At 47.5% G+C, this 15,109-nt stretch overlaps 2 protein-coding genes across 2 annotated transcripts; both read left to right on the top strand.

The window, feature by feature from the left end:
• Window positions 1-1,278: 1,278 nt before the first annotated feature.
• LOC120708308 (autophagy-related protein 18f-like) lies at window positions 1,279-7,157 on the top strand. The gene is made up of 8 exons (XM_039993512.1): window positions 1,279-2,305; window positions 3,279-3,740; window positions 3,831-4,247; window positions 4,796-5,029; window positions 5,099-5,929; window positions 6,031-6,197; window positions 6,419-6,750; window positions 6,864-7,157. Exons 1-7 carry the CDS (start codon window positions 2,126-2,128, stop codon window positions 6,732-6,734), a joined length of 2,607 nt encoding a protein of 868 aa, XP_039849446.1. The 5' UTR covers window positions 1,279-2,125; the 3' UTR covers window positions 6,735-6,750; window positions 6,864-7,157.
• Window positions 7,158-7,927: 770 nt separating this feature from the next.
• Window positions 7,928-10,738, top strand: LOC120708309 (sulfite exporter TauE/SafE family protein 5-like). Its single transcript, XM_039993513.1, has 4 exons — window positions 7,928-8,828; window positions 9,652-9,792; window positions 9,893-10,045; window positions 10,177-10,738. Exons 1-4 carry the CDS (start codon window positions 8,031-8,033, stop codon window positions 10,483-10,485), a joined length of 1,401 nt encoding a protein of 466 aa, XP_039849447.1. The 5' UTR covers window positions 7,928-8,030; the 3' UTR covers window positions 10,486-10,738.
• The last annotated feature ends 4,371 nt before the right edge of the window (window positions 10,739-15,109 follow it).

The following is a 15,109-nucleotide window of genomic DNA, read 5'->3' as shown; positions in this document are numbered from 1 at the left end:
AGGTCGTCGACGCGCTCCATGGGAAGGTGTGCAAGTGTCACCCGGAGTGGCCGGGGAGCCCGGCACCACAGAGGAGGAGAGGCAGTTAATGGGAGGGACAGCAAGGGGACACGAATGCACGCTGGGTGAATCTTTGGCGGCTGGATCATTACTCAGTGCATGAACCGAAGTGGAGTTTGAAAACAGATCGGAAGCCGAAGCAGAGTTCGGGGGCAGGTTGCTCGCAGTGGCGGCGCAGTCAAACGTTGGAAGCGGAAACACGTTGGGATCTGGACACGCAGAGCTCGTCAGGGTTGAGTCGGCGAGCGATGGCGAAGCTGGGATCGAACTAGAGATCTTCGAAATTGGGAGGGCCGCACCAGCAAGAAGTGTAGAAGCATGGAAGAAGAACAGCAATCCACCATGGGAGAGACCTTGCAGTCGAAGAATCAAGGAGAGGACGGACGGTGAAGACACAGAAGAACGAAAGATGCCAGGGCGCTCAAGGTGAACAACGAAAGAGTCAGATTCAGAACCCATCCAAAAGTTCAGAAAGTCAGAAACAACAGAACAGGAGGGGGGACATGGATCCACCGTAATCCAGAAGGAAGAGCGAAGCTCCAAAGCAGAGGCGGTAAGCGCAAGAGGTGATGTGACTTTGGTGAAGAAGTTTGAGAGGACGTAATTCTGGAAGAGAATACCTGGCTTGGAAGCAGCAAGAAAGCTTGGTAAGGATGGAAAGGAGGGCACGCTGGAGGTAAAGAAGAAGCCATGCCGAGGAGAAGGAGGGGAGCTACGAGAGAAAGGGAGGGTGGGCAGAGGCATCGTCGTCGGGACCGTCGGAGGCAGAGGGACGGCTGCCTCCTAGGCGCCATGGCCGGCGAGAGTAACCGGGGAGAGCGCCGGGAGCGCAGCGCGAGAGGGGACGGGGGAGGGAGGGAGCGCCATCCTCCGGACCACACCTATCTTGGCGATAGGAAAACTAAGATCCCCAATTTGGACTTTCCTGTATCCAAACAAAAATTTCTCTCCCCCGGTGCCTTGGAAACCAAGATTCCTGCCAGGCTGCCACGGCGCACGCTGCATCCGTCCGTGCTCCCGTCCCTGTTGTTTCAAACGGGACATGTACGGCGAGGCCATGAAAGTCCGTCGAGAGGTCAGGTCGCCAGATCTGTCTGCGCGGCGCCGCTCTGACACCCCCGCCGTCCAGAAATAAAATTAGACGGCAGCAAGCGACGCGAGGGCCACACGTCAGGCGTAGGGTACCCCGACCGGAACAGCAATCGTAGACGGCGAGGCAACGCCTTGCTCGGTTTGGGTTTGGTGTGGTTGTCTCCGCAGCCAAGCCAACCACCGGCGCAAGCAGCTTCCTTCCTTCACCCCATCCGCCCATCTGGCCATCTCCGCTCGCCTCCCGTAATCTCGCACGCGAACCCCGAGCAAGGCAAAGCAAGCACGAAGCGGCAACCGATTCCAAATCCGTCGCTGCGCAGCTTATCCCTTCCCCGCTTCGTCTCCGAGCGCCAACCGTTTGGAATTAGCATCGGAGGCTCCATTAATTTTCCGGCGAAAGCAGGGGCCAAGCCGCGCTTTACCTCCTATTCTATTTCACCAAATCCCCCTCTCCTCTCCCCCCCTTCGTCTCGTCCAGGGAAAGGAAAGAAGGAAGGGGAAAAAAAAAAGTGGAGAGAAAAAAAACGAAACCGCAAGCAAACCCTCGCTTTCTCCGATCGAATTGCTCGCCCCCGTGCGACCCACCGCCGGCTCGGCCGCTCCCCACCACCAGTCCCCTCCTCCCCTCCGCGCCCGCGCCGGATGATCTAGGCCTCTCGCCCGCCCGTGCAGATTTCTCCCCAAATCGAGCTCCCCTCCCCGCGCGCGGCCATGGCGAGCACCTGAGATACGGTCAGCGGGCTGTTTCTCTGCGAGAGTCCCCCCGAGTCCCCACAGAAACAGCCCGGGGGCTTCAGCGATCGGTTGGGAGAGGCTTGGTTCGGTCTGATTGGTGGCTCCGTCTCGGCTTCGGCTTCCTCCTCCTCCTCCTCTAGCTTGGAAGCTAAGTCTGCGCTTGCTCGGTTCGGTTTGCATCTGAGGAGGCGGGGGGCGGTGGTGGTAGCGTGCACGGGTGGTCTTCGTTGCCGGCTTCATGCGGGACGCCGCGCAGGCTCCTCGCGGCGGCGGGGGCTTCTTCTCCGCGCGCTCGCTCTCCAACTACATGCGGATCGTGTCGTCGGGGGCGTCCACGGCCGCCTCCACGCTGCGCTCGGCGGGGGCCTCGCTGGTGAACTCGATCGCCAGCCACGAGGAGGACGGGAGCCGTGACCAGGTTCGTTTGCTTGCTTCAAGCCTTAAAACTGCTCTATCTCTGCGTGCTTTAGTTTAGCCCCGCTAATAATTGGAAACTGAGGCACCTTTTAGTTGGTTCACGTGTGCGTCCGTTAAAACTTGCAAAAAGTGTATTTATGACACTTCCTATTCTGTTGGTGCCCCCAATATTTGCAGCACGATTTTTATTTATGCCAGTTTGTTTTCCATGCATTAAATATTTTGACCATTAGTGTAGTCCCACTGCGATGTTTGAACTGCAAACACTTTTAGTTGTGTGTTGCAGTAGGCACTGCTACTTGTTCAGCATTTTGCAAAGTTCTGAGATGATTTGGGTGTTATCAGACATGCCAAGCTGCAGATATGGAAACCACAGATCTAGCACTGCTAGACAAGTTAGCTTGGAAGTCCTGCTTGTGATTCTATGGATCAGAAGTCCTGTTTGGTCTGGACATTATGCCACCTTATATTCTACAGCCTATTTGTTCCAATGATAAGTTATGCATAATCCTAATTACAATATTAGGAAAGGAAGTTATACTCTGATTTATTAATGATTGCCATTTTGACATGGAAATTAAACTTGACTTTCACCATGGCCCATACAGTATAGTAAAATTATACAGTATAGACGAAATAATACGTATAGGTTCCTTATATTTTTGTTTTTCGTACACATGAATTTGTTATAAATTTTTGTGAGCTATATTTTTCATATTGACAATTAACCACTAACATTGCATAACTAGTATTAAAGAAAGGGCATGGTTATATACTCCCTCTGTTTCTGAATATATGGCATTTAGCTTGTCCTAAATGTCATATATTTTTAGCTATCAGTCATGCAAGATGCATATTCGTGCCTATGCTTGTAATTTTCATCTTTGGAGTATGTTATATTCTGTAATCCTTGTAGGCAGTACTTCCATATACTAAGACACCAACACTCTTCTTATGTGTTTTATGATCTTCAGGTACAATGGGCTGGCTTTGATAAACTCGAATGTGGGGGTGGGATGCTACGACAAGTCTTGTTATTAGCTTACAAGTCTGGCTTCCAAGTATGGGATGTGGAACATGCTGATGATGTGCGGCAGCTGGAATCCAGACACGACGGCGCCGTTTCTTTCATACAGCTTCTGAAGGACCAAATTTTCACAACAAAATCTGAAGACAGATTTGCAGATGCACGGCCATTGCTAGCTCTTGCTTGTGAAGGAACTTACACTGGAAGTGGAAACAACCATGACACTAATGTTCCTATTTTTGATGGAACAAATGGTGCTTTCCATAATGTAGGCAGTGAAAATCTTCCTACTGTCATTCGATTTTATTCATTGAGGACCCATGAATATGTGCATACATTGAGGTTCAGATCAGCTGTTTATTCAATAAGGTGCAGTCCAGGAGTTGTAGCTATTTCACAGGCTACTCAGGTATGCAATTTTCACTCTTCTGAATCCTCTTTTTTTTTTGGGGGGGGGGGGTCATGAGTGATCCTAATTGGGAAAGAATATGTTTTGCAGATACATTGTTTTGATGCTGCGACAATGGAGAGAGAATACACTGTTCTCACCAGTCCTACAGCTGCACAAATTTCAGGTTATGGGCCACTTGGACTGGGCCCCAGATGGATTGCATACTCTGGAATTCCAGTTCCTGTTCCAGGTACAGGACGTGTTAGCCCTCAGCTTCTTAGTCTGTCTCCCTTTGTTCCACCCCCTGGTTCGAATGGTAGTGTGGTGGCGTACTATGCAAAAGAGTCAAGCAAACAACTGGCTGCCGGCATTGTAACACTCGGTGATGTTGGATACAAGAAGATATCGAAGTATTGTGCAGATTTCATTCCGAATGGTAATGGTATCGTAAAGCAAAGGAGTTCCGGCTACAAAGTAAATGGAGCAACAAATGGGCACCTCATTGACAGTGAATATGCTGGAACGGTACATACTTCTTACACAGTAGATATTTGTCATGGTTAATTCTGATATCTTCAATGTTGAGTAGGAAATTGCTTGACACTGTTGCTGGCTTTATCATGTGACTGGTAATAGTAACAGTCAAATAACTTTAAGGACGGTAGGGACCTCGGAACCCACCTGACCAGTTGGATAACTATCTGATGATGCTACGTAAATATGCTTGTGTAGATTGTTTACCACTTCACTTTAGTGAATAAAGTAAAGCAGGGATTTTATTGAGTTGTTTGATTTTGGTGAATAAAGTATGAACAATATTACCCTAAATACTAGACCATACGGTGCAGCAAGAAATGTGGATAGATTATTCTTTGGTCTGGATGGAATTAAAAAAAAAAGAGTACCCCAATGGATTTGGGTGGATTGATTTCCCCCCTTACCCCTGTGATTAACAAGTATTTAATGTAAACAATTGTTCTTTTATTTTTGCAATTACAGTCCATTAATATGATTATGCCATGTCTTTTCCGACTTCACAGAATGTTGACCTGTAGTTTGTTCCCCTTTGGCAGGTCATTGTTCGAGATATTGTCTCTAAGTTATTGATAGTTCAGTTCAGGGCGCACACTAGTCCCATTTCAGCACTTTGCTTTGATCCAAGTGGAACTTTGCTGGTGACAGCATCTGTTCATGGCCAAAACATCAATGTTTTCCGCATTATACCCCCTCCACATGGGACATCAGAAGCAGGTCAAATTGGAACCTATGTTCATCTATACAAATTGCAAAGAGGCATAACCAATGCGGTAAGCTGGCATACCTATTTCTTGCTGATTGTTTGTAATGTGGTTGACTAAGTATCACTTTTCTTGTAGGTCATAAAAGACATCAGCTTTAGTGATGATAGTGAGTGGATAATGATTAGCTCTTCAAGAGGAACTAGTCATCTGTTTTCAATATCTCCATATAGTGGATCAACAAGATTCCGTTACAGTGATAACAACCCTGCAGAAAATGATTACATGGTGGATTCGTCATCAGTTAATCATACTGCACGTTGGTCACAGAAGTCAGCGCCCTCTTTGAGTCTCAGTCAGAAGACACTTTTCATATCTGGACCTCCTCTCACATTGTCTGTTGTTAGTAGGATAAGAAATGGGAGTAACTTGTTCAAGGGTGCTGTCCACGGTGCTGCAGCATTTGCAACTGGTGCTTCCAGTCCAATTTCTGGTGCTATTGCTTCAACATTTCACAATTGCAAGGGTGCTGACCATAATTCAGATGGCAGTTCACGCATGAAGTATTATTTACTAGTATTTTCTCCATCAGGAAGCATCATACAATATGTTCTCCATCTCTCAGCTGAACAGGATTCTGGATTTGATTTCCCCATGGGCCCCATTTCTTATGGATCAGAAAGAGAAACTGATACAAAATTTGTTATTGAAGCTCTTCAGAAGTGGGATGTTTGTCATAAAAGAAATAGAAGAGACAGTGCTGAGAGTTTTGCTTATAGTGATTTTGAGAATGGAGAAAATAATAAGCTTTTCCAGAAAGTTATGAAGAAAGGAACTAGTAACTATCCATTTGATTGTGCTGCTGTTGAAAGACCAAAGCTTGGTGCCGATGAAAATCGTAATTTCTATATTTCTCAGAGTGAGCTGCAGACTCATGTTATGCAAACTCCACTTTGGTCTAGATCTGGGGTATTTCCTTGCACCTTTTCCCTTTCCATTGAGCATATATCTTCTCTATTTCATTGACATGCTGGGACTTATTGTAATACCTGCTTATTGACTGATGCCAGATACACTTTCGAGTTATGGAGGGTGAAACTTTAGAAGCAGACAATCTCGATATAAGTTCAGGGGAAGTTGAAGTAGAAAAAATAAAGACCCATAACATAGAATCAAGGTCAAAGAATCTCATACCAGTCTTTGACTCCCTTCATACATCAAGGTTTCAACAAACAAGGTATGTTTGAAGCTTACATTTCTCGAGCACTTCTTGTTAGTGATTGATGTAAAGCTAATACAGCTAAATAATGTGTTTCATCTATTCGGTTGATAAAGGCTGGATAATTTTTAAAAGATAATTCAGACCTTCATCAGGAAATGGGAAATTGCTGCTGGTACTTTTTTCTGATTAGATTTCTCCCGTGCAGCCGTGCTGACTAATGTACTTTTACCCTCTAGGTTGAACACTCCTGATAACAACAGGTATGGATTGCTTCAGCGACAGAAGTCTGGGATTTCAGAAGATGATAGACTCTCTCGCAGAAGCAGTTGTAGTTCTTTGGACTGCATGTCTGAAGGGCCCAAAAGCTCTGATGAAGGCGGTTTCAGTAAATATGTAGTAGATGATAGCAGTGCTGCTGTAAATAACAATCCAAGTGTTAAACTCCATGCCGAGCTTGTAAATAATACCGGGAGCCTTAAGTCAGAGGCCCAGCTCGGATTTGTACATAGCAAAGAGGATGGTGAAGATGAAGAGCAACTCCCAGACTTGTGATATTGACTCTGTCAAGGTCAGTGTTTTAGCATATTTGTTATTTTTTAACACGCGCTTGCAGACACATGCCTAGATTTTGTTTGCACGTTGGTGCCCCTCATGGTCATGAGCTCTCAACATGGTTTGCAGATGGTCGATGTGATGGAGGAGCCTCTTTACTCGCTGAAGTCTTCATTGTGCGTGTGTAGCTGAATTCTTTCATTTCTCCATCCGGAGTTCTTTTACCTCTCTTCTATAGTTCTATTCATAGGCATTCATGGAAATTTTACCAAGGGAAAAAGATAGAAAGGGAGGTTGAATTATCGCCCTATGGGTGGAAGCTTTGGTGAAGTGAGTTGGGGTTTCTATCTTACAACAATTTGTACATAACATGATTGTTCATTGCAATTTCAATAATAGCACGTAATCTGTGAATATCTGAAACTCTACAGTCTCAGGCTCTCAGCTGCGAGAGATCTTCCACCAGTTCAGATATGCTGATTTCTTCTGTACCTTGCAACTCGATGATCTGAGGATGTCATTCAGATAATCCATTTACTCCATTTTTGTAATACTTTCAATTTTCCTATGGAACATCTTTCAGTTTTAGCGATCTTCATCTATTTAGAGATGCCTCGTTTGGCAACCAAAGAATCCCCTCCAACCCATATACACGTATAAGGAGAATATTGAGGACAAATTTTTTTGCTCCAGTCCATATGGATTGTAAGGTAATAGGTTTATCCAGACAAGTTTGGAGTACTCACTCTGTTTCAAATTGTAGATCGTTTTGGCAAATTTAGATACATAAATTTTGCTTTGCATTTAGATGAACTCTATGTCTAGATACATAGCAAAAATTATATGTATATAGATTGAGTAACTAATTGCATAAATTGACCAGGAAAATAAATTGATGTACGAATTGGTACCAAAAGCTGAGATACATGGGACATTTATTCCAGAACATACCTGACTTGCTATTGTCAACTTCTTACCTTCAATTATTTCGTTTTCAGCAGTTGAATTTCTCAAAAATATTATTTTTCTTAAAAAACAAATGTCTTCACCATTAGAAATGCTGGATGAATAATAGTAGAATAACTTAGAATGTCCTTTTCAAATTTTATTAAGGCAAAATGATGTCAATTCGAATTTCTCTAGGAAACTTGTCCCTTTCCCAGTTTCTCTACCTCTGCAACGCTTCAAAACCTTTTCTCAACCCAGCCTTTTGTCACGCACAAGAATCATCGACCAGAAAGACCCTAGTCGCAGACATCTCTCCTCACTCTCTCAAAGAAGCAAACAGAGGCGACGATGACGAGGACTCCTCAACTCCTCCCTCTCCTCGTCGCCGCCATCGCCGTTTCCTTGTCCGCCGCGGCGGCGGCAGCGTCCAACACCACCACCTCGTCACACCCCGGCCGCCTCCAAGGCCTCCTCGCCCAAGTGTGGCGATGGCGGGAACGCCACCTGGCCGACCCGTCCTCGCGCCCGGGCTCCGGGTCGGCGCCTGGCGTCCGGCCCAACACCGTGGCCGCGTGGGTGCTCTCCTTCCTCGCCGCGTCCGTGTCGAGCGCCGGCGGCGTGGGCGGCGGGTCGCTGTTCCTGCCCATCCTGAACCTGGTGGCGGGGCTGAGCCTGAAGCGCGCCACGGCCTACTCGTCCTTCATGGTGACGGGCGGCGCGGCGTCGAACGTGCTGTACAACCTGGCGTGCACGGGCGGCGGCGGGCAGCTGATCGACTACGACATCGCGCTGCTGTTCCAGCCGTGCCTGCTCCTGGGCGTGAGCATCGGGGTGGTGTGCAACGTCATGTTCCCCGAGTGGCTCATCACCGTGCTCTTCTCCCTGTTCCTCGTCTGCTGCACCGCCAAGACGTGCCGCGCCGGGCTCAAGATCTGGCGCTCCGAGTCGGACCGCGGCGGCGCCAGAGCCGGGGCCGCGCGGCGCGCTCACCCCAGCACGGAGGAGCCTCTGCTGCTGCCCTGCGACACCAGCGACGCCGAGGACGGCAATGGCGCCGGGTTCCCGTGGAAGGACGTGGCGCTGCTGGTCATGGTGTGGCTCTGCTTCTTCGCGCTCCATGTCCTCATTGGAGATAAGCACGGCAAGGTGCGTACGGCTCGTCTCTCATGTCTCATCCATCAGCTCCCCACCTCCTCCCGTACGGCATGATGATCACTTGATCAGCATGAGCACAGAACCAGTATCTGGGAGACGGATCGATGGGGTGGCGTCGCACAAAGCGAGAGAGAAAGTAGTGTGCCTTTCGTAATCTAGCCATCTAGGCCGCTTCTTTTCGCTTGTCATTTTACGTTGTGAATTATTCGCCTTTTTTTTCGCCATAGTGGGAAGTAGGGCTTGCTCCTATCCGTTGCATTTCTTCCCTTGCTAGTGGAACGTCTCGGTCGTTTGTACTGGACAGTAACACCGGCCCTATCGCGCCTCAACACACGGTGCCCTCGTTTTTTTTTCTTTTTTTTCTTGCCACGTTGCCTCAACACACCTGCTAGCTAGATCGTGTCCAGATCGTACTCGACTTGAACAATTTTGCCCGTTCTGGAAAGAAACTAAGAATTTTATACTTAGCACGAGCAGGTTGCTAAACCCGAATTGTCCAGCCACTATCTGGTGAACTGATAGTGGCTGTTTGTGGCAGCTTATGTCCAGGTCCATGGCTTCTTGAAAACTCTGTCTTGTCCAGCCACTATCTGGTGAACTGAATGGTCAGAATCTAGTAGCAGATCGTGTTTCTCCACTTCCACGGTATACGAATTCAGAGCCCTGAAAATGTTAGTGCAAGTTGAGGGCCGCCATCATTTCTTAAAAAAATTTATGAAGTCATGACAGTCACAGCAGAAAGCAGATGCACTCCCCCTCTTTCAGACATTTCAGTCCAGCAGAGAACATCATGAACTCAATCTTATCTGCGCAGGGTGTCATCAAGATAAAACCCTGCGGCGTGGCCTACTGGCTTATCACCCTGTTCCAGCTACCTGCCGCCGTGGCTTTCACGGTGTATATCATGTACGACAAGCGGAAGAAACGCGATGTTCATAGCCAAGAGGATGGCAAGGTAGGTCGCCCGGCCAATTTTATTTTATCTGAATATTATTGTTGTGGGCTTGTGGCAAAGCTCAAAGCAACTTGGACTGAGCATGACATGGCCAAAGCAGGCAGATCTCGTTGGAGCTACAATGGAGTCGACCCTGCCGTCACTCACATTCCCGCTGGCGGCTTTCGTCACCGGGGCTCTGGGTGGCCTCTTCGGCATTGGAGGGGGACTGCTTCTCAACCCTGTTCTTCTCCAGATCGGAATCGATCCGCAGGTATACATGATACCGGGATTTTTTTCCCAGTTATACTGTTCCCCATTCTTGCCAATGCATCAGTAGATTACAGTTGAATTACAGCTTTCGCTCATACTTTCAGTCTTGCAAAAAAAAATCTTTGTCTGCAGACTGCAGCGGCGACGTCTTCGTTCATGGTCCTGTTCTGCGCGTCCATGTCCATGGTTCAGTTCATCCTGTTGGGCGTGAAGGGCATCGGGCAGGCCTCCGTGTACGCGGGGATTTGCTTCGTCGCGTCGGTCGTCGGGGCCGTCGTGATCGAGCGCGCCGTCAGGAAGTCCGGGCGCGTCTCGCTGATCGTGTTCCTGGTCACCGCCATCATGGCGCTCAGCACGGTGATCGTCACCTGCTTCGGCGCGCAGGATGTCTGGATGCAGTTCACCAGCGGAGCGTACATGGGATTCAAGCTGCCCTGCTGACATCTTCACCGGGACACGTTGTCGGCGCATTTTGGCTCGGCCTTTGGGCTTTCTGAGGGAAGATTTTGCTCTTGATATTGTAATGGCTAGTTTGGGGGCTTGCTGAAATAATTTTCCTACCCGTGAGCTTCCTGGGAAGGAATGATTCTGGACACTGGTTGTATAGACTTACTAAAAGCTAAGGTCCTGTATGGCTGTATGTAGTACTCTCTTTATTTTAAATGTAGGTCGATTTGACTTTTCTAAATTATTAGATTTTACTATGCATCTAGACATACGTAATATTTAGGTACATAGCAAATACTATAAATCTAAAAAAATCTAAAACGACATACTATAAAAGCCAAATCATTCTTTTCAGTGTGCACTTGTTGGCCAAAAGGGTATATGGCATACATGAACGTTTTGAGCTGTCCAAAAGGATATTTATATGAACGTGCAAACAAAAGAGGTCGACAGGGTAGGTTTCAATTTGTTGCCAGCTCTTTATTTTGGAAGAACTTGCTGGTCACTTGACCGCCATCACTGGAATATTTGTCATCAGGTCTACATCAGCAACTTATCCTTAGGTTAGGTGTGCTACTCTTGAAAAGGCATGGTCATTGATTTTGTTAGGGCTAATACGAGCAAGCCAGGCATGATCTTGGGACAATACAAAAAAGTTCTACGGATTGTAGGCATCAACCGAGCTGTCTGTTAACACCGTCAGCAACTCTTGTTCCTGCATCCAGAAACCTTTAGAGTAACAGAGATACAATAAGAACCTTCCACGTCGCGGGGACACGTGGATTCTTCTCTTTCGAGAGCACCAAAGGAACACATGGATTCACATAATTATTATGTCTATATGCAGAGGCAAAGCTAACGCCTACCTGCGTACTGTATATCAAAGCAAAGAAGGGCAATGTTTGGTTGAGGGTCACATCAAAATTTTACAAAAAAACGAATGTCTGCATGTAGTACTAAATGAAGTCTATTTGTAAAAAATTTTTAGAAATGAGTGTAACTTTTCGAGACGAATTTAATGAGCCAAGTTTCATCATGATTGGCTACAGTGATGCTACAGTAGCCACACCCAATCATCCTCTAAACGTGCGGTCAAAGGCCTCATTAGCTAAAGTAACTGCTACAGTATCATAGTTGTGGAGGTAATTTTATAATTAGACTTTATTTAATACCCGTAATTAGTGATCAAAGCATCAAAAGTTTCCATGCAAACGTTTTCACGCCAAACCAAACACGGCGAATTCTCCAGGTCGCATCAGAAACACTGACAAGAAGATGACGAACTGCTCGATGCTGCTCCTCGTCTCTGCTGCAGCAGCGACTAACTCTTCGGCGTACCTGTCCCAATGGACATCGCAGCTGATGGAGACCTCGCTAACGTTCTCGCGTGCGTGCTCTCCTTCCTAGCAGCGGCCATCTCCAGCGCGGCGGCAGCGGCGGGGGCTCGCTGTGTACATCGCTGTAACAGCCCTATCTTAATTAGCTAATTAAATATGGCATCATGTGTATCATTAAGCTTTAAGCATAATCAGCTCACCCCTTAAGGAGAAAGAGTTAAATCTTAGGTTAATACACGGTTTTTGGCCGTGGCGGACAGTCCGCCACTATACAGCGGACGGTCCGCGGTTCTGCCACGTGGCCGACCATAGTCAACCTCAAATGCATCGACTTCCCTGCCACGTCACCCTACACGCGGACAGTCCGCGCCTCACTCGCGAACAGTCTGCTAGTGCATCTCCGATGCGTGTCACACGCACAAAGTCTGGGCGCCACGTCGCACCTCGACCCCACGCGTCAGCCACGCCCCCTCTTCCACCAGAGCACCCCGTGCTCTCTCTCCCTCATCCCATTCACTCCCCTCACCTTCTCTCTCAAGCTCAAGCCATGGAGGAGCTCCCCGATCTTCCCCACCTTTGAAGCCCCTCCACCTCGCCGGAGCACCACCGGAGGACGCTGGAGAACGACACCGACTAGCTGCACCACCCCGATCTTCACCTTCTTCCTTGGGGAGGAGCTTCTCCAACGAGTTCTTCTTCCACTTCATCTTCTCCTTCAAGCCCCAAGCAAGGAGGACGACCCCGAGCTACTCCAAGCCTTCCTCGACGACTTGAAGCCCTTGTCGGTATCCTACTCGACGCCGGTGAGTGTTTCCCCTCCTCGATCCATTCCCCATTGTCCTAGGATTGAAGCCAAGAAACTCACCTAGAGCCCAATCACCATTGATGACCTAGAGCTTCGAAATCCTAATACATGTGCGATTCAGTTACCAAAGTGAACTCTCTAAACTCCCAGGCACCTCTAGGAACAAACCCCACCCCAAACCGTGGCCGGAATCGCCGGCGGCGAACTCGCCGGTGAGCCTCGGCCGTGTCGCGGACAGTCCGCCCGACATGGCTGGACGGTCCGCCAGCTCCTGACCAAATCAACAGAGTCTCTGCACGATTCTTAGCCTTTCACAAATTGAGAGGCGGACGGTCCGCTTAACCCAACCGGACAGTCCGCGATTAGTCAGAGAGCATGTTTTCCACCCAGCACGGTCCGCGACTGACCGTGGACGGTCCGCCACTCGGTCCGCCGTTCAGACCGGACAGTCCGCTCATTCCACACGGACGGTCCGCGATTTAGTCAGAGATCATGTTTTCACCCAACACGGTCCGCACCTGACCGGCGGGCGGTCCGCCAAATGGTCTGCCGTTTATAGCCGGACGGTCCGCTTCTCCCAAGCCGGACGGTCCGCATTTAGTTGTTTTACCCTTACACTTAGCTATGATTTTTCACATATGTACTATATGTCTAGCCTCTTTTATCATAGTTTGCAATGTTAAATCATACCTTCTCATACCATTTGCATACCATGTCAATCATTCATGGCATATTATTTATTATGTATCATTGCACTCGTGTAGAGACCGTGACGCCGGAGCAAGAGGAGCTTAAACCGGAGATCGTTGGAGACTCTACTCCCGTCGAGACTCAAGGCAGGCCCCTAAACATTTCTTACACCCTATTTTGGATCAATGAAGTATATGTGTCTTGTTTGCGCATGAGTTATTATATATATTATTGATTGCGTAGAACCTATTTGATGCATTATCAAACTTGATTAGGATATCATCTTTAGATGAGTATGCTTGAATAGGTGTCACGAACTATATGCTTAGCCATGCTTAGTTACGGTACAAGACGAGAGGTGGCAAGGTCACCACCACTCGCGAGTTATAGGATGTTTGATTAATTTACATGATTAGTCAAGAATGGATAAAAGTTGAGCAAATATGAAGGATGATTCGGACTTGGGCAAGTATGTTACGGCCATGTTGGGATGGAGCTCACATGGTTAGTTTTGCTTGAGTTGATTAAAAACCGATGCGTAATCACTTTGATACTTGAGCACCTTTCCGTACAAACCACATACTATATAATGGTACGGTAAGCCAACTAACATAAGTCACACCTTGCCTTGATCGGATTCAGTGCGAGTTGTGATGGAGTGCGATCGGCATTTCCGGTGCACTTGTCCTTCTCTACCGTTTGCTCATAGTCGGTTGTGTTTGTGCGAAGGGTTGAGGCATGAATCAACACTTATCCTTGGCCGTGGGTATGGTCGTTGGTCTTGTTCTCGTGTGGGAAAAGTTGTACACCCCTGCAGGGTTTTCAATCTATTGCAATAGCCGCGATCTCGGACATTGAGCACGCTCTTGTACTTTGACTTTAACGGAGAGTTACCGAGGAAGTTCATGGAATATTGAGCTTATGATTTATGAACACTTTACTTATGGAATTGTTTGATGCATGCTCTAGAGATCAACTTGATCAAAGTTAGATGCTTTTATGCAAAAGTTAAATACCGTATCTATCCTTGCTACTAACCAAATGCATTCTCCTTGAGGTCGGGATATTATATACCCATATTGGATAAGTCCCGCGAGTACCCTTTGTACTCACGGTGCTGCCGTTAAGTTGATGCAAGTGATGCGCCACCGGAGGCCGTGTTCGGTTACTTCTACCCCGTGGACGGAGGTGTGGGTGAGGAGTAGATGGCCGGTGGCTATGTGAAGAGCATTATCTGCATATAGTGTTACCTTCTTATTTTGCGATATATATGGAGTGCTAGTAGTAGAACTTTCCGCTGCAAAAACTCTAAAGACTTGTTGTATTAAATTTTAAACCGCTTTGTAATATAACCTCGTGTGTTGGACGCAGGTTTTTTTCCCAACCGGACACCCCAAACCGGAGCACTCCGGTTCTGGTAAACCGGACCGGTTTGACCGGTTACCGGTAGAAACCGGTCAAATTCAAATTTGAATTCAAAAAACTCAGTTCAACCGGTTCGTACCGGTATACCGACCGGTTAGACCTGACCGGTTTACCGGTCGGTTTGACCGGTTTGAATTCAAATCCAAATTTAAAATCGCATGTGTAACCGGTTTGGACCGGTATACCGGCCGGTTAGACCGGTTTACCGGCCGGTTTGACCGGTTTATCAAGTGGGCCTTAATGGGCCGTCTCATTTTTTTCTTTTTCTTTTTTGTTTTAACTTTAAATGCCCGAAAAGTATGTTAAACGAACGAATTTTTGAGAAAAATTGACACCATTAGATTCGTTGCACCTTGAAGCA

The sequence above is a fragment of the Panicum virgatum genome, chromosome 5K (genome assembly GCF_016808335.1).
Source record: "Panicum virgatum strain AP13 chromosome 5K, P.virgatum_v5, whole genome shotgun sequence".
Classification (NCBI taxonomy): Eukaryota; Viridiplantae; Streptophyta; class Magnoliopsida; order Poales; family Poaceae; genus Panicum; species Panicum virgatum.
This window is presented reverse-complemented; position numbering and strand designations above follow the sequence as displayed.